Source organism: Myxine glutinosa, chromosome 2 (genome assembly GCF_964187855.1).
Source record: "Myxine glutinosa chromosome 2, kmMyxGlut1.1, whole genome shotgun sequence".
Lineage (NCBI taxonomy): Eukaryota > Metazoa > Chordata > Myxini > Myxiniformes > Myxinidae > Myxine > Myxine glutinosa.
Genome location: NC_136262.1, coordinates 272,335,029 through 272,361,195, shown reverse-complemented (window position 1 = coordinate 272,361,195; position 26,167 = coordinate 272,335,029). Strand labels below are relative to the sequence as shown.

Here is a 26,167-nt window from a genome sequence, read left to right as displayed (position 1 = left end):
TTGGTCTAATGGAAAATCATAATGAGAATTACTCCCCCCCCCCCCCCCCCCCGGAGCATTCACTTCAAAAAATGGCCGGTTGGCTCAAGGACTATATGTGCCATGTGGCAAATTATAGAAAAGAAAGGACATTCCATGGCTTGTGGAAAATGTCAAACAATAGAAAAGAAGGAACATTCTTGGGAAAAATGCCAGGGGCATAGAAAAGGCCCCTTTATATGGTATGTGCTATGTGGCAAACTATAGAAAAGAAGGGACATTCAAAAAATCTTGTGTGCATGCTGGACTACCCTAGTGTTCTTAGGAGGAATCGAGTAATGCTCTGGAAAAGTTCATATAAAGGGGCGACAATTTGATTCATACACCTGCATGAAGAAATAAATGTATTTTATTTGCCAGATGTAGGGCACTCCTTTTCCAGAGTGCTTTCGAACTTTTCCAGAGCATTACTTGGTTCCATTACTAAGAACACAAGGGTAGTCTAGCATGCACATGAGATTTTTTTTGAATGCCCATTACTTTCTATTGTTTGGCATTTTCTACAAGGTATGGAATGTCCCTTCTTTTATATACTTTGCTACATGGTGCATACCCTTATATAAGGGGGCCTTTTCCATGCCCCTGGTATTTTCCCCCAAGATATTATTGACGATTGTCATTTTCAGGGAAATATCAACTCAAGATATTGTATGAATAAAATAAAGGATTATTTAGAAATCAAACCCAAACTTTGGATAAAACCTAGTTTCTAAATAAGCTTGTCAAAAGATTAGATGATTTATCTTTTTAATATATAAATGAATGATTTTTTTTTTACTCGTTTGAGAAATGATTACTCGTTTGAGAAAATAAGATAAAATGTAACGACCACAAAAATCTACCAAATTCATTAAGATGTCTAATCGTTGGTTCAAGCGGATTTTTTTTTTGTATACAGAGTCGAGGCTCGTGAAAGAGCGAACACATTAAACACGAAAACATGCATGGAACCATAAATCATACAATAAAGGGAGAGGAAGACAAGATGGGGAAGAGAGGAAAGCGCACGATTACAACAACAGTAGAGAACAGGGACATAGGTAGATCTGTGGAAGGGAGAGGGCTGGGTGTGGGGTACACGGTATGGATGTGGGAAAACCTGTTTGCTTTTAAAGATGCTCCTTACCCCCAACTTTTTAGGTTATAATAATTTAATAATTTTCACAAAGTCAAGTTTTGAACCAGAGTATCAACTACTCTCACAAGGTTTTAATGCAGGTCTACAAAAAGAAGACATAATCGGTTCATTTAAACTTCAAAACAAACTAAATGATTGAAACATTGAGGATATAATACAATTTTTTTTTGTGATACACAGAAATCAAAACCGAAACCAAAACCCAGAAATGGTATTCTCAGTGATAATACGGATGATATACCTTCACCCCAAGATTTAGATAAATCAAAAAAGAACCTCGTTATCTTTGATGATTGTGTTAATGAGAGAAACCAATCGGTTATGGATAGCTACTATACACGAGGGAGACATTCTTCTTGTAATTATATTTATCTTCGTCAATCATGCTTTCAACTGTTTCAACTCCCTGCTCATCGTAAGAGGTGACTAAGGATTGGCGTCAGGAAGGGCATCCGGCCATAAAAACTGCCTCAAAAAGGGAACCATGAGGTCATGGGGCCCGCAAGGCTAACCCCCGCTTTAGCGGGGAAAAATGGCCTCAAAACGATCATTCATTCATTCATTCAATCATACTTTCAACTCCCTCGCCGCTCAATAAGAAACAATGCCAATACTTTTATTTTATTCAAGTTAAATTCAATAGATTTAATTAATTTTTGGAGAAACAATTGTTCTCCAGAGCCGTGTGTTGGTTTAACGGTTATTGTGCCGGCTTATCGGTTAGGGTGCCGGCTTAACGGTTATGTGTGTCTACCCTCAGGAGTGCCAGGAAGCACTATCTCTCCACACTCAAGATTGAATTCTCAAACCTGTCTCCTTCCTCCAAATCCTGGTGGCGTCTGGTCAAATCCGTTTCTGGTGTTTGTTCCCCCTCCTTCCCCTCCATTACCTCAAATGGCTGCACAGTTGACACCACACGTGACAAAGCCAAATGCCTCAACTCTGTGTTTGCCTCAAAATCTTGTCCCAAACCAATCTCTCTCTGTTCCCACCTTTCCCAGTCGAACCCAACTGCTCATGGACTCTGTGTCCTTCTCTCCTGACAAGGTGGAGAAGTTTTTGTCAAACCTCGACTCTGATTCTGCAACTGGACCAGACGGCATCAGCCCACGGGTCCTAAAATCCAGCTCTGCCGCTCTATATCACCCTCTCTCTGTTCTTTTCACCCTCTGTATCACCCTCTCTCTGTTCTCTCTTTTACTCAAGGTCATCTGCCATCAGTTTGGAAATCAGAAAACATCACCGCTTTACACAAAAAGGTGCAAAAACAGATCCTTGCAACTACAGACCAATCAGCCTGCTTCCAATTTATCAGCAAAGTCATGGAATCCATCATTGCTTCGGATATCAAATCCTTCCTCTTCTCCAAAGGCTTGATCTCTGATCATCAATTTGGATTCAGACCAGGTCATTCTACTCTGGACATGTTGCTTCTGCTGTCTCAACAATGGATGGAGGTCCTCAATGCCAAACAGGAAATCAGAGCTGTCTCACTTGACATATCACGTGCCTTCGATATGGTCTGGCACCCAGCTCTGCTCACCAAGCTCTCCTCCTCTGGTATCCATGGAAATCTCCACTCATGGCTTGCGGACTTCCTCTCTGGTCGTAGGCAACGTGTGGCCCTGAATGGATTTCTCTCATCTCCCCTTCCTGTTCTGGCTGCAGTTCCCCAAGGTAGTGTTCTGGGCCCTGTGCTATTTCTGGTCTTCATCATTGATCTCTGCGACTCTCTGGAAAATCCTCTCCATCTCTTTGCTGATGACTCCACTATGAATGAATGAATGAGTGATCGTTTTAAAGGCCATTTTCCCTGCTAGAGCAGGGGTTAGCCTTGCGGGCACCATGACAATCATGGTTCCCTGTTTGAGGCAATTTTTTATCGCTGGATGCCCTTCCTGACGCCAACCCTTGGTCACGCTCTTACTATGCGCAGGGATACAGTGTACCTATTCTAAATCGGGTTACACACCGTGATCATTCATCCCAGCAAGCTGGTACTCAATTTGCCGACCTCGGAAGGATGACAGGCTGAGTCAACCCCCCTGGCGTTAATTCAGCGATCGACCGGGATTCGAACACAGGATACTAGGATCCCAAGCCACCACCCTAACCGCTAAGCTGCACCAGGCTGATGACTCCACTATCTGCCGCTCTATTCCTCATCCCTCAGATCGGCAGTCTGCAGCCTCCTCACTCTCTGCAGACCTGGACAAAATCACAGACTGGTCAAACAAGTGGAACATGTCTTTCAATCCTGACAAATCTCACACTCTTACAATGTCTCTCCAAAAGGACCGACTGGAAAACCCTCCCATCTACTTTCTCAACAATCCTCTCCAAGAAGTTCTGTCGCTCAAGCTTTTGGTTCACACTATCTGCCATGATCTTTTTTTTTTTCTTTTTTTTTTCTTTTTTGGATACAGAGTCGAGGCTCGTGAAAGAGCTAACATTTATCAAACAAACAAATCAAACAAACAAGCAAACAAAGTATATAAAAAGGGGAGCGGTCGACAAGATGGGGAGAGAAGGGGAGGAAGCACACAAACACAACATTTGAGAGCAGGGACATCGGGAGATGTGTGGGAGGGAGAGGGCCTGGGGGGAGGATGGATAGGTATAAAACGCAAGGACACCAAGGACGTCCAGGAAAGAAGTCAAAAGTCACCTCAATAAAGTGGATTTGGGGTGAAATTAGCGGGGGTAGAAAAGATCAAGGTTTTGGATTGGGGAAGATAAGAGCGAAATCTAAATCTTTCTTGGGAAAACCACATGTCCTAGCTGGCCTCCAAAGCCAGTCGCCGACTGGGCATCCTCCGTCGTGCGAAGTCCTTCCTTGGCACACCTGAGCTCCTCACCACATACAAGGCCTTCATCCGCAGCTCAATGGAATACTGTTCCCCCCTCTGGGCTGGTGCTCCTGCCTCACACCGAGCTCGGCTTCACGCTGTTGAAACCAAAGCTTTCATAATAATCATTGGAATCTCTTGCGATGAAGTTAACTCCGAGAGCCTTTCACTCACTCGCCGCAGGCAGGTTGGTGGTCTTTCTGTCTTCTACCGACTCCTCTCCGGCCTTGCTCCCCAGCTCTCTCTGTGCTCTGTCCCCCCAATATTCCTTCAGGTCGCACAAGATCTGCCTGCAACCCTCTTATGGTTAAACTGCCGAAATCTAGGCTCTCTGCTCACCTTCACTCTTTCATTCCCCTTTTCTCCCGCCTCTGGAACAAACTCCCCCACTCCCTTCAATTCCACTCCTCCCTCCAGGTCTTTAAAACAGCTGTCCACCACCATCTCTTATCTTCCCCCATCCAAAACCTTGATCTTTTCCACCCCCGCTAATTCACCCCAGATACACTTTTTTAAAATTTTATTCCAACTTCTTTCCCGGAAGTCCTTGCTGTGTTCATATGTTTTATACCTCTACCACCTCCCCCAAGCCCTCCCCCTCCCACATTTCTCCCGATGTCCCTGCTCTCACATGTTGTGTTTGTGTCCTTCCCCCTCTCTCCCCATCTTGTCTACCGCTCCCATTATTTTTTGTTTTATGTGTTGGTTTGACGTTTTGTGTGATTAATGTTAGCTCTTTCATGAGGCTCGATGTTGTATCCCCAAAAAAAAAAAAAAAAATGGTGCCGGCTTGAAGGTTGGGGTGCCGGCTTGAAGGTTGGGGTGCCGGCTTATCGTTTGGGGTGCCGGCTTAACGGTCGGGGTGCCGGCTTAATGGTCGGGGTGCCGGCTTAACGGTCGGGGTGCCGGCTTAACGGTCGGGGTGTCGGCTTAACGGTCGGGGTGCCGGCTTAACGGTCGGGGTGCCGGCTTAACGGTCGGGGTGCCGGCTTAACGGTCGGGGTGCCGGCTTAACGGTCGGGGTGCCGGCTTAACGGTCGGGGTGCCGGCTTAACGGTCGGGGTGCCGGCTTAACGGTCGGGGTGCCGGCTTAACGGTCGGGGTGCCGGCTTAACGGTCGGGGTGCCGGCTTAACGGTCGGGGTGCCGGCTTAACGGTCGGGGTGCCGGCTTAACGGTCGGGGTGCCGGCTTAATGGTCGGGGTGCCGGCTTAACGGTCGGGGTGCCGGCTTAACGGTCGGGGTGCCGGCTTAACGGTCGGGGTGCCGGCTTAACGGTCGGGGTGCCGGCTTAACGGTCGGGGTGCCGGCTTAACGGTCGGGGTGCCGGCTTAACGGTCGGGGTGCCGGCTTAACGGTCGGGGTGCCGGCTTAACGGTCGGGGTGCCGGCTTAACGGTCGGGGCGCCGGCTTAACGGTCGGGGCGCCGGCTTAACGGTCGGGGCGCCGGCTTAACGGTCGGGGCGCCGGCTTAACGGTCGGGGCGCCGGCTTAACGGTCGGGGCGCCGGCTTAACGGTCGGGGCGCCGGCTTAACGGTCGGGGCGCCGGCTTAACGGTCGGGGCGCCGGCTTAACGGTCGGGGCGCCGGCTTAACGGTCGGGGCGCCGGCTTAACGGTCGGGGCGCCGGCTTAATGGTCGGGGCGCCGGCTTAACGGTCGGGGCGCCGGCTTAACGGTCGGGGCGCCGGCTTAACGGTCGGGGCGCCGGCTTAACGGTCGGGGCGCCGGCTTAACGGTCGGGGCGCCGGCTTAACGGTCGGGGCGCCGGCTTAACGGTCGGGGCGCCGGCTTAACGGTCGGGGCGCCGGCTTAACGGTCGGGGCGCCGGCTTAACGGTCGGGGCGCCGGCTTAACGGTCGGGGCGCCGGCTTGGGATCCTAGGATACTGAGTTCAAATCCCGGTCGATCGTTGATTTAACGCCGGGGGGTTGACTCAGCCTGTCATCCTTCCGAGGTCGGCAAATTTAGTACCAGCTCACTGGTAATTGGGGCACTGCATCAGCTGCACAAACGTGCTTCCAGAGAAGTGATGCAACCAGCAGCCACATGCCACATACGAAAAACAAACAACATTGTTCTACATTATGCAGTAAAAGGAATTTGAAGAGTATATGAAATGCACAACTGGAAGATATAAATATATTGTTGTGAAACAAGATGAGATATTAAATGATATTTTTCAATAAATAAATACAGATAATGAATCTATAAGAAAGAACAAGAAGGTTTAAGGAGCATTCGGAGTTGGTTTAAAAAGTTGTAAAGCAACAGGAAGACAAAGAAGAAACGCAGACAGAAACTAATGGGTGAAGAAGCGTTTGAAAGAAAACAAGATAAAATTTTTAAACCGCTTTTAAAAGCCCCTCAAAAAATTTATGGATAAATCGATGCAGTTTGTTATGATTCATCCAGTAAATTAAATCAGTAATAGTTTATGAATGCAAAACCTGGACATACAACTACCAACGTACAGCATGCCATTCTAGTTATAAGTTACAGAAACTGCAGCTTATTCTGTAGCTTTTCATACCCAAAACTAGAAAGGCACTAGGTAGAAAGCATACCTTCACTAGGCTGAACAATTTATATTTTGTATCCACTGATGGGCCAGATCTAGATCCGGACCTGAACTAAAATGGAGTCTGTTTGTTCTTGTCACTTCACCAACACATCCACGAGGTTTTGTCATGTCGTCCACAATTCATTTTTGATATCCTGTGCACAAACAAACTAAAAGACAAACAGACAGGTGAAAACATTACCTGCATGTACCTTCGGTGGCGAAGGTAACAATTTGTCCTACTGTGTATGGCTCACTATCGCTGAGTTCTTAGAACAAGAACATTCATTGGGACCAGTAGTGGACATGTAAATGCAAAGCAATTATCCCTCTTGTTATGTTTTGGTCTGTTCTGTGTTGCAGCTCTTCCATTAGCTTCAACTTGGTGTACCATAATAAAACTTACCGAAATAACACGTTCACCTCTGACTGTACTTCACAAATAGAAAGGAAGATGGTTCGGGGAACAGAGAAGAGGAATACGAAGAAGGCATTTGTGAAGAAATCCAGCAGATTCACGATGAGTTCCAGCAGGAGTATCAGAAACAACTGGAGCTGTTTCATCAGCATCAGGAACACTGGAAGTCATGGAAGAAAAATAAGGTGCGGAGCGAATGTGACGGGAACAAAGTGGTAAATATTGCTATGATTTGGGTAGAGGAATATCTGGAGCCAGATAGATCTGTATAGGTAGGTAACTCGACTGTCGTTATAGGGAATCTACCTGTAATAAGTTCTATGTTTAGCCCGGATGTCGGTATAAGTCGTATCTGTGTCCCGGCCATGAGGGGGACGGGGCATGCTAATTAGTACAGGGATTATGGATAAAATTCCTTTGTTTGTCGTTCCCTCTGTTGCCAATCCAGTGTCCCTTATGGCAACGCATTCTCATATCGACACTTAGATAGGTCCCTTGGTGCACACATTAATTAAATCCCCTCCCTTACAAAAAGATGCACCGGAAATACAAGCAGGAAGCAGCCGCGTACAACGCCGGCGTGGGCATCAAACATCGTGCAAGGCAGGCTATCGCCACGCCCAGGAGTACTGTTGATTGGTCAATAGGAGGACAGAGAACTGCCCCGTGATTGGGGGGGAAAGAAGGACTTGTGGTTGGCCACGAGGATGGCATGACATGGAGGGCGGGAAGCACTCGGCCAATGGGAGGACACCAGCATGGTGAGAACATTCTGGAAGACGAGCGTCACCGCGCTGGTTGGAAAGAGAAAACTGACGTCACAGGGCAAGTGATAAAACTGCTGACTCGCCGGCATTTTCCCTCTCTTCCATTTTCCTCTCTGTGATTTCCTGGGCTTCTTCGTACTCTCTTGTTCTCTTCGCGCTGGACCCTTCGTGCTTCGTGTTGGAGATCGACCCTTCATGCTTGTGCTGGTCTGCGCTGGACTCTTGGCTGGTTTCTGCCCTGGTTTTCCTTCGCGCTCGCTTCCCTGGGGTGTTCTTGGTGCTCGGTGCTTTCGGTGCTCAGAGCTTGGCGCGGTGCTCGGGGCCTGGTGGAGCATGTGGGCGAGGTGGAAGGAGGCCTTCTTCGCGCCAGCATCAGAGCCAGACGGAGCCGCGTTGGACGACGGAAACCCACTGCGGACAGATAAGCCCGCACCCACAGAACACCACACGATGATTTCTTTCTTTCATTCACTCCTTTGTCGTGTTGTTAAGTCTGGTGCGGGGACGTCCCGATTAGGACATTTATTTATCGCCGTGTTTTCCTGTCCCGCGATATATAAAATAAATCCTTGTATTATTTTCTTTACCATTCCTAATTCCTGTGTTCGTTTGAGTTAATCCCTTGCAGGACGAGAGCTGCCGGCGGATCTACAGGTACGCGCTTTCCGCCTCTTCCTCTTCATTTCCCCCCCATTCTGACTAGTCAAATCCGCAATTGATCGTCATCTCCATTTAAGTCCGTTTGAGCCATCCGCAATCCTACGGTATTAACCGACGGATTCGCGCGACAATATGTTTCAAATGGCATAATGGTGAATTGTTGAAATATGGGCATGGATGGTCTCATGGTGGTTTTACAAGACGATGAATTAGCCTCCAAAAATGTGTTGATTCAAATTAAGCTGAAGGCATCATTTCTATTGTTGTGTTTTTTATTGTTGTGTTCAGGGGTTTTTTACACACTTGCAATGCTTGTCAAGTGTGGGTTTGCCAGAAGGAATCACCATAGGATTGAGTCATTGAAGAAGGGAACAGGTTAACCAAAGGAATTGATAAGAACCGTTTCTCTCACAGGATGTTTCTTACTCCTCTGTATCTCATTGGCTATTTTCTATTGCTCTTTGACAGGCCCTTCCCCTGTCCTGGAGGCTGTGCTGCTGTGTATCTTAATAACTCCATCACTCATTGTCCATTGCCCTCACTAATTTCGGCAATTGTGAGGGAGCATCCTCAACGATGCAGGATATAGCCGTTGGCACAGACCAACTGGCAAGGACTTTACCCTCAATTTACCCTCTCGCAAAAAGATTGGAAGACAATCTACACAGCACCTGATATACAGTAGGTTCTGCTTCGGAATACTTTCACAAAAGTCTACTTTCTCTCATACGCCTGTTTATCCCATCCTATCTACGGCTTTCCCATCCATCCTCCAGTGTATCGTCTAGACCTTGATATTCCAATGGGGAGGCAGGTGCAGTCAGGCAGCTTGCTTTCTCAGCATGGAAATCTAACCCGACTCATTCCATAAGGCTCGCAACAAGTGTGTGTCCATGAAAATACAGCGCCTTCAGAAAGTATTCACACCCCTTGACTTTTCCACATTTTGTTGTGTTACAGCCTGAATTTAAAATGGATTCAATTGAGATTTTTTTTGTCACTGATCTACACAAAATACCCCATAATGTCCATCCCATAAATGTTGTTAGAAATTTTAGAAATATGTAATTTACATAAGTATTCAGCAGCCTGAGTCAATACGTCGTAGAAGTGCCTTTGGCAGCAATCACATCTTTGTCTTCTTGGGTATGTCTATCAGGTATGCACATCTGGATTTGGGGAGTTTCTCCCATTCTTTCTTGCAGATTTGCTCAAACTCTGTCAAGTTGGATGGGAAACGTCGGGGATGAGCAATATTCAAGTCTTTCCACAGATTCTCAATGGGATTCAAGTCTGGGGTGTGGCTGCGCCACTCAAGGACTTTCATGTTCTTATTCTGAAGATATTCCAGTGTTGCTTTAGCTGTATGTTTGGGGTCATTGTCCTGTTGGAACGTAAATCTTCACCACAGTCTTTTGCACTTTTTTGCACTCTGAAGCAGGTTCTCCTCAAGGATTTGCCTGTTTTGGCTCCATTCATTCTTCCCTCTATCATTACAAGTCTCCCAGTCCCTGCTTCTGAAAAGCATCCCCATAGCATGATGCTGCTACCACCATGCTTCACAGTAGGGTTGGTGTTCGATGGATGATGAGTTGTGCTCGGTTTCAGTCAGACGTAGTGCTTTGCATTTCGGCCACAGAGTTCAATTTTCGTCTCAAACCACAGAATATTTTGCCTCATGCTCTCACAGTCTTTCACGTGTCTTTTTGCAAACTCCAGGTGTGTTGTCATGTGCGTTTTTCTAAGGACTGGCTTCTTTTTGGCCCAACCCATAAAGCCTAGATTTGTGAAGGGCTGTAGAGACTGTTGTTCTTCCAGCATGTTCTCCCATTTCAGCCAAGGAATTCTGTAGTTCTGTCATAGTGGTCATTGGTTTCTTGGTCACCTCCCTGACCAAGGTCCTTCTTTACCGGTTTCTCAGTTTGGTCGGATAGCCAGCTCTAGGAAGAGTCTGTCTAGTTCCATATTCTTTCCATTTCCTAATGATGGAGCTCCCTGTGCTCTTGGGAACTTTCAACACTAGAAATTGTTTTATCCCCTTCCCCAGATCTATCAGATCTTTGCCTCCTCACAATTCTATCTCGGTGTTCTACGGACAGCTTCATGGTAGAGTTTCTGCTCTGACATGCACTCTCACCTGTGGGACCTTATATGGAAAGGTGTGTTAATTTTCTAAATCATGTCCATTACACAGGTGGACTCCAATCAAGTTGTAGAGACATCTCAAGGATAATCAAAGGAAACTGGATGCACCTGAGCTCAATTTGGAGTGTCATACATAGCAAAGGGGTTGAATACTCATTGACTCAAGTCATTTCAGCTTTTCATGTTTAATAATTTTGTGAAAAAAACTCATACATTCCACATTGACATTATGGGGTATTATGTGTGGATTAGTGACAAAACACTTGTAATTCAGGCTGTAACAACAAAATATGAAAAAGTCAAGGGGTGTGAATTCTTTTTGCACTGTACATGCCAGAAAACATCGTCTTGCAAATCTCAACGATGAACTGTCAAAACAGTCTCCCTCGGATAAGTCATGATGGCACCATGAAAAGTCTGTCTGGTGTTTGCTCCTCTTCCATCCCATCCTATACCTCAAACGGGCTGTACTTCAGACTCTGCCCTAGATGAGGCAGAATGTCTAAACTCTCTCTGGCTTTGCCTCCAAATCTGTCGTAACCAGTCCATCCCGTTCTGTTTCCTTTTTACCCCAACATGCCCACTGTCTACTGGGACTCTGCATCCTTCTCACCCAAGAAGGTAGAGTAAGTTCTGTTTGGTTTTGACCTTGCTTTGGCGCTGGGCCCAGATGGCATTCGTGGCCTTGTTCTCAAATCCTGCTCCACCGTTCTTGCTTCCCCTCTTGCTGGCCTATTTAATTTCGTACAGTACTGTCATCTCTTTTCCAGGTAGACAGCAGCTGCATCTCCGCTTATCTGGAATTGATTAGACTCAGGTCTGATAATTAATCTCACCCCAAAGGGGATACGAGACGATTGCAATGCCCCCGTTTAGCTGTCTGTCGCGTTTATATATTTTTGCTTTAAATTGTTTTTCTCCGCAACCGCTTGTCCGATCGATGTGAAACTTTATAACTAGGATGGACTCCCCATAGAAAATATTTTATTGCTAACCCTTACATCATAGGTCACATGGTATGGCAGCCATATTGGATAAAGGAAAAAAGATTGGTCAACATTTTCGCTGAAACCACTGAAGAAAAAATTGAAATTTGGCATTATATCATCAATTCCATTGAGAATATAGGGTGATAACGATGACATCATCAGTGAAGTGGTATTCCAGCCATAATTGGTTAAATTGAAATCCTTATCCAAAAATCTGAAACATATGTCTGATCTCTGATCTGATGTGAGTGAAGAATTTAATTTATGACGTACATAACGCATGCCCTGAAACTATGTGACATCGATGGATGCAGTGGATGATACGGGTATATGGGCCATAATAGCAGGAGGCCGTAATAGTGGCGTGTTCAGTTAACGATGGTATTTTTGTTCAGAATGAACGCACGAGGCAAGACTATGTGCTCTACGAGTGCCTTCTAGTTGGAATATGTTCTTCAATCCCGGAAAATGTCGGTGTCTCTCCCTGTCGTTTTGGATGGATCATCAAACGAACCCATATATCTATTGCATGGTCATCCACTGAAAGAGGTTCAGTCTCTTGAGTCTTGAAAGAGGTTCAGTCTCTCGAATTTCTATGTCCTTGACATTGGGTCACACGGCTTGCTATCTTGGAGTGTGGTTGCTGTCTGAGAAACAGCTTCTTCATTGCAAACAAATTGATCAGATGGTTTGCATGGTTCATGTTAATGGCCATCTTTGGATACAAAGGACGAGGAACAAGAAGGATGGTATGATCGATTGTTTTACAGACTTAGCTGTTGGCGACATTTCATTTGTGTTGCACAAACCTCTAGTCAGGTTCACTATGTTTTTTTCGTTCAAAATCATGGTAGATTAGCAAACCTATACATTTTTGGAAACGTTATTACATGGAAAATCTGAAAATCAATGTTTACATTTGCCAATTCCGACCAATTCGATTTGACCAATTCGACCAATTCGACCAATCGACCAATTCGACCATTCGACCAATTCGACCATTCGACCAATCGCTTCGATCGACCATTCGACCATTCGATCGATTCGATTCATCGAATTCGATTCGATCGACCATTCGACCAATTCGATTTGCCAATCAATTTGACCGACCTTTGCTTGTGTGGAACGGACTGTGAAAACGATGCGGACTATATTGTCGGATACGACACACAGGACAGTGATGACGAACTCTAAATGGCATATTCTGTAATCGTGTATGTTTGATGCCATTGACTGCCTGTGTATATTTTGTCATTGACTGCCTGTGTAGATGTGAAGTTATACTGACTGCATGTGTAATGTGTATATATGAATTTGCTGACTGCCTGTGTATGTTTGGTGATATGAATTATTGTGACACATTTTGATGTTATTAACTGCCTGTACAAAATGATAACATGTATTTGATTATGCAACTTATCGCGAATATAAAGACAGTATTTTGCAATTCAAAACCTTTGATTCGTGTCTTACCATTCCCCATAGCACTAATTTGATACTTTCATTGGATTCCTTGTCCCTGAAAATATAGGTTTAGTATATTTTAAAAAGTTTTTAGGGTAATTAGAGGCAGAAATAGAACAAAATATGTATTTTACAGTGGCCATTTTGAAAATCCAAAATGGCCGCCATACAGGTATCTCTCCAAATGTAAACATTGATTTTTAGTTTCCTTATGCTATAACCTTTCCAAAAATGTATAGGTTTGTTAATCTACCATGATTTTGAACGAAATATAATTTATTGACATAGTGAACCTGACTACTCCTCAAATGTATACTTCAGATCCGGCATGGGGCATATATATATACAGTATATATATATTTGTGCAGCGTCTGTCCTGTCCTGTGTTGTGTTGTGTTGTGTTGTGTTGAGTTGTCACTGAACTACTTTCTCAAACTTTTGTGAAATCGTACCAAACTTCTGGTATGCACATATCTCTCCCGTCGGTATGTCCTAAGGGTATTAAAAAAAAAAAAAAATTGCAATTTTTTTTTTTGAGGAATTATTTGGGGAAATTTTTGTTTTTTAACTTCAATTGTTTATAAAATGCGATATCACGTATATTACAAATACATTTGTGCAAAATAATTGTTTGAATTATGATTGGTTTAAACAATGACAAAACGGCAACTCGGGTACAGTCATTTATCTATATATCGACACATCTGGGCAGTGTCTGTGTTATCACTTAACGACTTCCTCAAACGTTTGTTTCCGTGGTTGTGAAGTGTTTTTAATAACGTTGTGGTGGTTTTGAATCACGTGGTGGTGAGGTATTTTGAATTATGTGGTGGTGAGGTGTTTTTAAATGACGTGGTGGTGAGGTGTTTTAATATCACATGGTGGTGAGGTGTTTTTAAATCACATGGTGGTGAGGTGTTTTGAATTATGTGGTGGTGAGGTATTTATAATTACGTGGTGGTGAGGTGTTTTAATTAGGTGGTGGTGAGGTGTTTTGAATTAGTTGGTAATGAGGTGTTTTGAATTATGTGGTGGTGAGGTGTTTTTAATTTTGTGGTGGTGAGGTGTTTTTATTACGTGTTTTATGGTGGTGAGGTGTTTTGAATTACTTGGTGGTGAGCTATTTTGAATTACGTGGTGGTGAGGTGTTTTCAATTACGTGGTGGTGCGGTGTTTTGAATTACTTGGTGGTGAGGTGTTTTGAATTACGTGGTGGTGAGGTGTTTTGAATTACGTGGTGGTGAGGTGTTTTGAATTACGTGGTGGTGAGGTGTTTTGAATTACGTGGTGGTGAGGTGTTTTGAATTACGTGGTGGTGAGGTGTAATCGTCCCAAACTTCCAGTCTGCACCTACCCCTCCCCTATGTATGTGCTGAGGGGTTCTTTCTTGAAAAAAAAAACATTCAACATAAATTGCCTATAAAAATGTAATATCACAAACACAACAAATACATTTGTGCAAAGTAATTGTTTGTATTATGATTGGTGAAAATCATGATAACACAGCAACTCAGGTACAGTCATTAGCCTCAGCTGAAATAAGCCCGTTCCTCAGTATCGACGCTTGGTGAGGCGAGCGCAGCGAGCCGAGCCAAGCTAGTATATATGTTGGAACCCATATGTGGATCGGTCCCATCGGCCGATGGGTCTGACCCATCTGTGGATGCATGAGAAATGACAATGCAGACCCATCGGCCGATGGGTCTGCGCCATCTGCGGATGTGTTGTTCACCTTGAAGGAATGTGTATGCATCAATGGTGGATGAGTATGTTTATTTGAACCTAAAAATAAGCAATTGATGTCATAAATGTTTATAAAGCAGTCCGTGACATGTGGTTTGTCGATAACCGTTTGTCGATAAGATAAAAATAAGATAATATTTTTAGGTTCAAATAAACATACTCATCCACCATTGATGCATACACATTCCTTCAAGGTGAACAACACATCCGCAGATGGCGCAGACCCATCGGCCGATGGGTCTGCATTGTCATTTCTCGTGCATCCACAGATGGGTCAGACCCATCGGCCGATGGGACCGATCCACAGATGGGTTCCAACATATATATATATATATCTGTGCAGTGCCTGTCTTGTCTTGTCTTGTGTTGTCACTGAAGTACTCCCTCAAACTTTTGTGAAATCGTACCAAACTTCTGGTATGCACATATCTCTCCCGTCGGTATGTCCTAGGGGTGTTTATTTTTGAAAAAATTTCCAATTTATTATTTATTTATTTTTGGAATTTTTTCAGGAAATTTTTTTTTTTCAACTTCAATTGTTTATAAAAGGTAATATCACGTATATTACAAATACATTTGTGCATTATGATTGTTTGAATTATGATTGGTGTAAACCATGACAAAACGGCAACTCGGGTACAGTCATTTATCTATATATCGACATATCTGGGCAGTGTCTGTGTTATCTTGTCTTGTGTTGCCACTTAACCACTCCCTCAAGCTTTTGTTTCCGTGGTTGTGAAGTGTTTTTAATAACGTGGTGGTGGTTTTCAATCACGTGGTGGTGATGTGTTTTTAAATGACGTGGTGGTGAGGTGTTTTTAATTTCGTGGCTGTGAGGTGTTTTTAATTTCGTGTTTTTGTGGCTGTGACGTGTTTTTAATTACGCGTTTCGTGGCTGTGAGGTGTTTTTAATTACGTGTTTCGTGGCTGTGAGGTGTTTTTAATTACGCGTTTCGTGGCTGTGAGGTGTTTTTAATTTCGTGTTTTTGTGGCTGTGACGTGTTTTTAATTACGTGTTTCGTGGCTGTGAGGTGTTTTTAATTACGCGTTTCGTGGCTGTGAGGTGTTTTTAATTACGTGTTTCGTGGCTGTGAGGTGTTTTTAATTACGTGTTTCGTGGCTGTGAGGTGTTTTTAATTACGCGTTTCGTGGCTGTGAGGTGTTTTTAATTTCGTGTTTTTGTGGCTGTGACGTGTTTTTAATTACGTGTTTCGTGGCTGTGAGGTGTTTTTAATTACGCGTTTCGTGGCTGTGAGGTGTTTTTAATTTCGTGTTTTTGTGGCTGTGACGTGTTTTTAATTACGTGTTTCGTGGCTGTGAGGTGTTTTTAATTACGCGTTTCGTGGCTGTGAGGTGTTTTTAATTACGTGTTTCGTGGCTGTGAGGTGTTTTTAATTACGCGTTTCGTGGCTGTGAGGTGTTTTTAATTACGTGTTTCGTGGCTGTGAGGTGTTTTTAATTACGTGTTTCGTGGCTGTGAGGTGTTTTTAATTACGCGTTTCGTGGCTGTGAGGTGTTTTTAATTTCGTGTTTTTGTGGCTGTGACGTGTTTTTAATTACGCGTTTCGTGGCTGAGGTGTTTTTAATTACGCGTTTCGTGGCTGTGAGGTGTTTTTAATTACGTGTTTCGTGGCTGTGAGGTGTTTTTAATTACGCGTTTCGTGGCTGTGAGGTGTTTTTAATTACGCGTTTTGTGGCTGTGATGTGTTTTTAATTTCGTGTTTCGTGGCTGTGATGTGTTTTTAATTTCGTGTTTCGTGGCTGTGAGGTGTTTTTAATTACGCGTTTCGTGGCTGAGGTGTTTTTAATTACGCGTTTCGTGGCTGAGGTGTTTTTAATTACGCGTTTTGTGGCTGTGATGTGTTTTTAATTTCGTGTTTTTGTGGCTGTGACGTGTTTTTAATTACGCGTTTCGTGGCTGAGGTGTTTTTAATTACGTGTTTTGTGGCTGTGGTGTTTTTAATTACGCGTTTTGTGGCTGTGATGTGTTTTTAATTTCGTGTTTCGTGGCTGTGAGGTGTTTTTAATTACGCGTTTTGTGGCTGTGAGTTGTTTTTAATTACGTGTTTTGTGGCTGAGGTGTTTTTAGTTTCGTGGCTGTGAGTTGTTTTTAATTACGCGTTTCGTGGCTGTGAGGTGTTTTTAAATTATTATTATTTTTTTTTTTTTTTTTTTTGTATACAAGATCGAGGCTCGTGAAAGAGCGAACATTAATCACACAGAAAGACAAACAGACACACAAAACAAATAACATCGGGAGCGGTAGACAAGATGGGGAGAGATGGGGAAGGACACAAACACAACATTTGAAAGCAGGGACCGAGAGACATGGAGACATCGAGAGGACTGTCGGAGGGAGAGGGCTTTGGTGGGGGGGCATGGGAAGGGGGGGGGGGTGGGAGAGGTATAAAACATATGGACACTGCCAAGACTTCCAGGAAAGAAGTTGGAATTTCAAACAAGGTGGATCTGGGGTGAATTAGTGGGGGTAGAAAAGATCAAGGTTTTGGATGGGGGAAGATAAGAGATGGTGGTGAACAGCTGTTTTGAAGACCTGGAGGGAGGAGTGTGATTGAAGTGAGTGTGAGAGTTTGTTCCAGAGCCGGGAGAAAAGAGGAATGAAAGAGTGAAGGTGAGCAGAGAGCCGAGATTTCGGCAGTTTAACCATCAGAGGGTGGCTGGCAGATCTTGTGCGACCTGTAGGAATATTTGGGGGACAGAGCACAGAGAGAGCTGGGGGAGCAAGGCCGGAGAGGAGTCGGCAGAAGACAGAAAGACCACCTACCTGCCTGCGGTGAGTGAGTGAAAGGCCCTCAGAGATAGTTTCATCGCGGGAGATTCCAATGATTCTGAAAGCTTTGGATTCAACAGCGTGAAGCCGAGCCAGGTGTGAGGCAGGAGCAGCAGCCCATAGGGGAGAACAGTATTCCATTGAGCTGCGGATGAAAGCCTTGTATGTGGTGAGGAGCTCAGGTGTGCCTAGGAAGGACTTCGCACGACGGAGGATGCCCAGTCGGCGACTGGCTTTGGAGGCCAGCTTGGAAATGTGGTTTTCCCAAGAAAGATCATGGCAGATGGTGAGACCAAAAAGCTTGAGCGACAGAACTTCTTGGAGAGGATTGTTGAGAAAGTAGATGGGAGGGTTGTCCAGTCGATCTTTTCGGAGAGACATAGTAAGAGTGTGAGATTTGTCAGGATTGAAAGATATGTTCCACATGTTTGACCAGTCTGTGATTTTGTCCAGGTCTTCAGAGAGTGAGGAGGCTGCAGACTGCCGATCTGAGGGAAGAGGAATGGAGCGGCAGAGAGTGGAGTCATCAGCAAAGAGATACAGAGGATTTTCCAGAGAGTCGGAGAGATCATTGATAAAGACCAGAAAAAGCACAGGGCCCAGCACACTGCCTTGGGGAACTCCAGCCTGAACGGGAAGGGGAGATGAGAGAAATCCATTCAGGGCCACACGTTGACTACGACCAGAGAGGAAGTCCGCAAGCCATGCATGGAGATTTCCATGGATACCATAGGAAGAGAGTTTGGTGAGCAGAGCTGGGTGCCAGACCGTATCGAAGGCACGTGATATGTCAAGGGAGACAGCTCTGATTTCCTGTTTGGCATTGAGGACCTCCATCCATTGTTGAGACAGCAGAAGCAGCATGTCCAGAGTAGAGTGACCTGGTCTGAAACGAAATTGATGATCAGAGATCAAGCCATTGGAGAAGAGGAAAGATTTCATATCCGAAGCAATGATGGATTCCATGACTTTGCTGATAATTGGGAGCAGGCTGATTGGTCTGTAGTTGCAAGGATCTGTTTTTGCACCTTTTTTGTGTAAAGCGGTAATGTTTGCTGATTTCCAGGATGCTGGCAGATGACCTTGAGCAAAGGATAGGGTGAAAAGAACAGAGAGAGGGTGAGATAGAGCGGCAGAGCAGGATTTTAGGACCCGTGGGCTGATGCCATCTGGTCCAGTTGCAGAATCAGAGTCGAGGTTTGACAAAAACTCCTCCACCTTGTCAGGAGAGAAGGTCACAGAGTCCAGGAGCAGTTTGGTTCGACTGGGAAAGGTGGGAACAGAGAGAGATGGGTTTGGGACTAAGGATTTTGAGGCAAACACAGAGTTGAGGCATTCGGCTTTGTCACGTGCGATGTCAACTGTGTGGCCATTTGAGGTAAGGGAGGGGATGGAGGGGGAACAAACACCAGAAACGTATTTGACCAGACGCCACCAGGATTTGGAGGAAGGAGACAGGTTTGAGAGTTCATTCTTGAGTGAGGAGAGATAGTGCTTCCTGGCACTCCTGAGGGTAGACACACACTTGTTCCGAGCTTGGTGGAAGGAACTGAGATTTCCTTCAGTTGGATTAGCCTTCCAAGAGGCAAAGGCAAGTTGTTTCAGGGCAACTGCCTCACCACAAGATTCAGTGTACCATGGACGGGAGGAAGGGTAAGACAACTGAAGGCGAGATGGGATAAATCTGTGCATGAGAGAGATCAGTTTGCTTTGGAAGAATTCCCAGGAAGAATTGATGTCAGAGGCAGTGGAGATGGGAGACCAATCCAGACGATTGATGGCTGCTTGAAGACCGTCCCAGTCGGCCTGAGTGAAATGCCAGACTCGTCGACGCTGAGGAGGCTCTCTGAGAATGGCCAGAGAGATGTCCACTTTGACAAGCACATGATCAGAAGAACCGATTGGAGCAGAAGAAGAGCAGCAGACATTAGCAGGGAAGTTAGTCATAATCAAGTCTAGAAGAGAAGATACTCCATTGGCTGAGATCCGGGTCGGGAAATTGACAGATTGTGTCAATCCCAGTGAGTCACAGAAGTCCTTTGCTGAGGTGCCATGACTGGTGAGAGAGGAACCCACACCCAACCAGGTGGCATGATGACAATTGAAGTCACCACATATGAGGAAGAGAGAGTTGGGATGAGTGGATAGAAGTTGGTCCATGTTGTCAGACAGTGAAATGTAGATGGAGTCATCACTGTTTGGGGGACGGTACAGAACACATATGAACAAAAGGTGGGAGCGGAGAGGAAGCCGTAGCCAGAGGTACTCCTGGGGGTGAGGAGGAGATAGGGCAGTGCAAGGAGAGTGAGGAAGAGAGTTTTTGATAAAGATAGCCACCCCACCACCAGGCCGAGGCTCAGGTCTATCATACCGGAGGAGGGAGTAACCAGGAAGAGATATTAAGGAATCAGAGACATCTTGAAGGAGGAAAGTCTCTGTTAAGCAGATCAAGTCTGGATTGTCAGAAGCAACCTGTATGGAGAGATCAGTCAGGTTTGAGCGAAGGCCCCGGATGTTTGAGGTCCATACCGTTAATGAAGAGAGAGGGGGAGCATCGGGTACAGGACAGGGGAGGGGAGGAGTAGGGTAAGATGAAGGATGAGAGGGGGAGGTAGGGAGAGCAGTTGTTAGTGTGTCAGCGATTGCAGAAGAGTTCCAAGAAAGGGAAGGATGAGGAGGATGAAAGGTTTGAAGGTGAAGGGATGAGGCACAGAGAGGGGTTGTTTGAGGGGGGGGGCAGAGGAAAGAAGAAGGTTGGGGGGGGTGGAGGTATGAGATAGAAGGGAGACGTAGTTGGGAGGAGGCAGCTTTGAGGAGGAGGGGGGAGGAGGGAGAATTGGAGAGGAATGGTATGGGGGGAGATTTGAATGGGAGGGGTTGGGGGGGAGTTTTGAAGGGGAGGAGTGAGGGGGGAGTTTAGGAGGGGAAGGGCAAGGGGGGAGTTCAGGAGTGGAAGGGCAAGGGGGGAGTTCAGGAGTGGAGGGGTAGGGGGGGAGTTTAAGAGTGGCGGGGCAAGGGGGGAGTTTAGGAGTGTAGGTGCAAGGGGAGGGATTTGGATGGGAGGGGCAAGAGGGGAGTTTAGAAAGTGGATGATTAATGAAAGACGAACATTGAAAACAAATTGGGTTTGTTGTGATTTTCAAGTTAGCAATCCGGTTCAGAATGATGGAGGAGGGATGGAATGAATGTGAATTTAGACCATGTAGTGAGGGAGACGTATAAGATATTGAATTTCTTTTTTTTGAGGTGGAATGAGTTGTAGAGGAAATTGAGAAAAGCCTTTTAAATAGGAAGAAAAACAGCGTGTTGTAAAATACCACTGAGTAAAACACTGAAGGGGAAAGGTTATACATATTTAAATAATATTTAAACAGAACCGTGAACAATCTTATGTGCACAAAAATACCAACGGGGGGAGAGCCGAGAGGGACCACCACGAGTGACCATTTCGTGTTTTTGTGGCTGTGACATGTTTTTAATTTCGTGTTTCGTGGCTGTGAGGTGTTTTTAATTATGCGTTTCGTAGCTATGAGGTATTTTTAATTACGCGTTTCGTGGCTGTGAGGTGTTTATAATTTCGTGTTTCGTGGCTGAGGTGTTTTTAATTACGTGTTTTGTGGCTGTGAGGTTTTTTTAAATTTTGTGTTTCGTGGCTGTGAGGTGTTTTTAATTACGTGTTTCGTGGCTGTGAGGTGTTTTTAATTTCGTGTTTCGTGGCTATGAGGTATTTTTAATTACGCGTTTCGTGGCTGTGAGGTGTTTTTAATTACGCGTTTCGTGGCTATGAGGTATTTTTAATTACGTGTTTCGTGGCTGTGAGGTGTTTATAATTTCGTGTTTCGTGGCTGAGGTGTTTTTAATTACGTGTTTCGTGGCTGTGAGGTGTTTTTAATTTTGTGTTTCGTGGCTGTGAGGTGTTTTTAATTACGTGTTTCGTGGCTGTGAGGTGTTTTTTATTGTGTTTCGTGGCTGTGAGGTGTTTTTAATTTTGTATTTCGTGGCTGTGAGGTGTTTTTAATTCCGTGTTTCGTGGCTGTGAGGTGTTTTGAATTTCGTGTTTTGTGGCTTTGAGGTGTTTTTAATTATGCGTTTTGTGGCTGTGAGGTGTTTTTAATTTCGTGTTTCATGGCTGTGAGGTGTTTTTAATTACACGTTTCGTGGCTGTGAGTTGTTTTTAATTACGCGTTTCGTGGCTGTGAGGTGTTTTTAATTACGTGTTTCGTGGCTGTGAGGTGTTTTTAGTTTCGTGGATGTGAGGTGTTTTTAATTTTGTGTTTCGTGGCTGTGAGGTGTTTTTAATTTTGTGTTTCGTGGCTGTGAGGTGTTTTTAATTACGTGTTTCGTGGCTGTGAGGTGTTTTTAATTTCGTGTTTCATGGCTATGAGGTGTTTTTAATTACGCGTTTCGTGGCTATGAGGTGTTTTGAATTACGTGTTTCGTGGCTGTGAGGTGTTTTTTATTTCATGTTTCGTGGCTGTGAGGTGTTTTTTTATTTTGTGTTTCGTGGCTGATGTGTTTTTAATTTTGTGTTTCGTGGCTGTGAGGTGTTTTTAATTATGTGTTTTGTGGCTGTGAGGTGTTTTTAATTTTGTATTTCGTGGCTGTGAGGTGTTTTTAATTACGTGTTTCGTGGCTGTGAGGTGTTTTTAATTTCGTGTTTTGTGGCTTTGAGGTGTTTTTAATTACACGTTTTGTGGCTGTGAGGTGTTTTTAATTTCGTGTTTCGTGGCTGTGAGGTGTTTTTAATTTTGTGTTTCGTGGCTGTGAGGTGTTTTTAATTACGTGTTTCGTGGCTGTGAGGTGTTTTTAATTACGTGTTTCGTGGCTGTGAGGTGTTTTTAATTTCGTGTTTCGTGGCGATGAGGTGTTTTTAATTACGCGTTTCGTGGCTATGAGGTGTTTTGAATTACGTGTTTCGTGGCAGTGAGGTGTTTTTTATTTCATGTTTCGTGGCTGTGAGGTGTTTTTTTATTTTGTGTTTCGTGGCTGAGGTGTTTTTAATTTTGTGTTTCGTGGCTGTGAGGTGTTTTTAATTTCGTGTTTTGTGGCTGTGAGGTGTTTTTAATTACGTGTTTCATGGCTGTGAGGTGTTTTTAATTACGCGTTTTGTGGCTGAGGTGTTTTTAATTTTGTGTTTCGTGGCTGTGAGGTGTTTTTAATTCCGCGTTTCGTGGCTGTGAGTTGTTTTTAATTACGCGTTTCGTGGCTGTGAGGTGTTTTTAATTTTGTGTTTCGTGGCTTTGAGGTGTTTTTAATTACGTGTTTCGTGGCTGTGAGGTGTTTTTAATTACGTGTTTCATGGCTGTGACGTGTTTTTAATTACGCGTTTCGTGGCTGTGAGTTGTTTTTAATTACGCGTTTCGTGGCTGTGAGGTGTTTTTAATTTTGTGTTTCGTGGCTTTGAGGTGTTTTTAATTATGTGTTTCGTGGCTGTGAGGTGTTTTTTATTTCGTGTTTCCTGACTGTGAGGTGTTTTTAATTACGTGTTTCCTGACTGTGAGGTGTTTTTAATTTCGTGTTTCATGGCTGTGAGGTGTTTTAATTTCGTGGCTGTGGTGTTTTTAATTTCGTGGCTGTGAGGTGTTTTTAATTTCTGCAAGTTTGTTGATCTGGAGAAAGCATTCGATCGGGTTCCACGCAAAGTATTGACATGGGCATTGAGGAAGTTAGGAGTGGAGGAATGGTTGATCAGAGTAGTGATGGCAATGTACAAAAGAGCGCGCACAGCTGTACGGACGAAGGACGGGAACAGTGGTGAGTTTGAGGTGAAGGTGGGAGTGCATCAGGGGTCGGTACTAAGTCCACTACTATTTGTAACTGTGATGGAGGTGCTGGCTCAGAACGTAAAGGAGGGTTTACCGTGGGAGTTGTTGTATGCAGATGATCTGGTGTTGATTGCGGAAAGTATGGATGGACTGAAGGAAAAGATGAACAAGTGGAAGGAATGTATGGAGACAAAAGGTCTGAAGGTGAATATCGGAAAGACGAAGGTGATGGCAAGTGGTAAAGCATGTGGTGAGGTGGAAAGAACTGGAAAGTGGCCCTGTGCTGTGTGTGGGAAGGGTGTCGGAGTGAACTCCATTCAATGTACAATGTGCGCTGAGTGGGTTCATCAAAAATGTAGTGGTCTGAGAGGGTCATTTACCAGTGTGGCAGCTACATTCAAGTGTAAGGTGTGCACAGAGGGAGCTGCAGATGGAGGAAATGTTGAGTTGGATCTTGGAGACGGCGTGAAGCTGGAAGGTGTGAAAATATTTTGCTACCTTGGAGACATGCTGAATGGAGAAGGTGGATCAGACTCGGCAACGGTTGCTCGAGTGAGATGTGCATGGAAGAAGTTTCGGGAACTGAGTGATGTGCTGATGAGGAGGAGAGTGTCGTTGAAGCTGAAGGGAAAGGTGTATGCTGCATGTGTGAGAAGTGTTATGATTTATGGGAGCGAGACATGGGTAATGAACGTAGAGCAGCAACGAAGGCTGGAAAGGGTGGAAATGCGAATGGTTCGACGGATGTGCGGAGTATCGTTGAGAGAGAGGAAGACAAATGATGAATTGCGAAAGATGATGGGAATATTGCCTGTGATTGATGCTGTGAAGAGGAACAGGCTGAGATGGTTTGGTCATGTGTTGAGGAAGGATGAAAGTGACTGGTTGAGGAGAGTGATGGAAATTGATGTAGAAGGAAGTCGAGGACGGGGAAGACCGAGAAAGACTTGGCTAAAGATGGTGGAAGAAGAAATGCGGGCAAGGTGGTTAACAAGGAGAGATGCAGAAAATAGGGCAAAATGGAGAAGATTGTCATGGGGACCGCAAGGCTAACCCCCACTCTAACAGGGAAAATGGCCTTAAAATGCATGTTGTTGTTGAGGTGTTTTTAATTTCGTGGCTGTGAGGTGTTTTTAATTTTGTGGCTGTGAGGTGTTTTAATTTCGTGGCTGTGAGGTGTTTTTAATTTCGTGGCTGTGAGGTGTTTTTAATTTTGTGGCTGTGAAGTGTTTTTAATTTTGTGGCTGTGAGGTGTTTTAATTTCGTGGCTGTGAGGTGTTTTAATTTCGTGGCTGTGAGGTGTTTTAATTTCGTGGCTGTGAAGTGTTTTTAATTTTGTGGCTGTGAGGTGTTTTAATTTCATGGCTGTGAGGTGTTTTAATTTCGTGGCTGTGAGGTGTTTTAATTTCGTGGCTGTGAGGTGTTTTAATTTTGTGGCTGTGAGGTGTTTTTAATTTCGTGGCTGTGAGGTGTTTTAATTTCATGGCTGTGAGGTGTTTTAATTTCGTGGCTGTGAGGTGTTTTGATTTCGTGGCTGTGAGGTGTTTTAATTTCGTGGCTGTGAAGTGTTTTTAATTTTGTGGCTGTGAGGTGTTTTAATTTCGTGGCTGTGAGGTGTTTTAATTTCGTGGCTGTGAGGTGTTTTAATTTTGTGGCTGTGAGGTGTTTTTAATTTCGTGGCTGTGAGGTGTTTTTAATTTCGTGGCTGTGAGGTGTTTTTAATTTTGTGGCTGTGAGGTGTTTTTAATTTTGTGGCTGTGAGGTGTTTTTAATTTTGTGGCTGTGAAGTGTTTTAATTTTGTGGCTGTGAGGTGTTTTAATTTCGTGGCTGTGAGGTGTTTTAATTTCGTGGCTGTGAGGTGTTTTTAATTTTGTGGCTGTGAGGTGTTTTTAATTTCGTGGCTGTGAGGTGTTTTTAATTTTGTGGCTGTGAAGTGTTTTTAATTTCGTGGCTGTGAGGTGTTTTAATTTCGTGGCTGTGAGGTGTTTTTAATTTCGTGGCTGTGAGGTGTTTTTAATTTCGTGGCTGTGAGGTGTTTTTAATTTTGTGGCTGTGAGGTGTTTTTAATTTCGTGGCTGTGAGGTGTTTTTAATTTTGTGGCTGTGAAGTGTTTTTAATTTCGTGGCTGTGAGGTGTTTTTAATTTTGTGGCTGTGAGGTGTTTTTAATTTTGTGGCTGTGAAGTGTTTTTAATTTTGTGGCTGTGAGGTGTTTTTAATTTCGTGGCTGTGAAGTGTTTTTAATTTGGTGGCTGTGAGGTGTTTTAATTTTGTGGCTGTGAAGTGTTTTTAATTTTGTGGCTGTGAGGTGTTTTTAATTTCGTGGCTGTGAGGTGTTTTAATTTTGTGGCTGTGAAGTGTTTTTAATTTTGTGGCTGTGAGGTGTTTTTAATTTCGTGGCTGTGAGGTGTTTTTAATTTTGTGGCTGTGAAGTGTTTTTAATTTTGTGGCTGTGAGGTGTTTTTAATTTTGTGGCTGTGAGGTGTTTTTAATTTCGTGGCTGTGAGGTGTTTTAATTTTGTGGCTGTGAAGTGTTTTTAATTTTGTGGCTGTGAGGTGTTTTTAATTTCGTGGCTGTGAGGTGTTTTTAATTTTGTGGCTGTGAGGTGTTTTAATTTCGTGGCTGTGAGGTGTTTTTAATTGTGGCTGTGAGGTGTTTTAATTTCGTGGCTGTGAAGTGTTTTTAATTTTGTGGCTGTGAGGTGTTTTTAATTTTGTGGCTGTGAAGTGTTTTTAATTTTGTGGCTGTGAGGTGTTTTTAATTTTGTGGCTGTGAAGTGTTTTTAATTTCGTGGCTGTGAGGTGTTTTAATTTTGTGGCTGTGAGGTGTTTTAAT

The 26,167-nt window shown here is 44.3% G+C and overlaps 1 protein-coding gene across 1 annotated transcript in view; it reads left to right on the top strand.

Annotated features, from left to right (window-relative positions):
- CC2D2A (coiled-coil and C2 domain containing 2A) overlaps positions 1-26,167 on the top strand; it is a 486,222-nt gene that overhangs the window by 115,422 nt on the left and 344,633 nt on the right. The window contains exon 8 of the mRNA XM_078772721.1: positions 7,034-7,190. Coding sequence (XP_078628847.1) covers positions 7,034-7,190 — 157 coding nt within the window. The remainder of the gene's footprint in view (positions 1-7,033; positions 7,191-26,167) is intronic.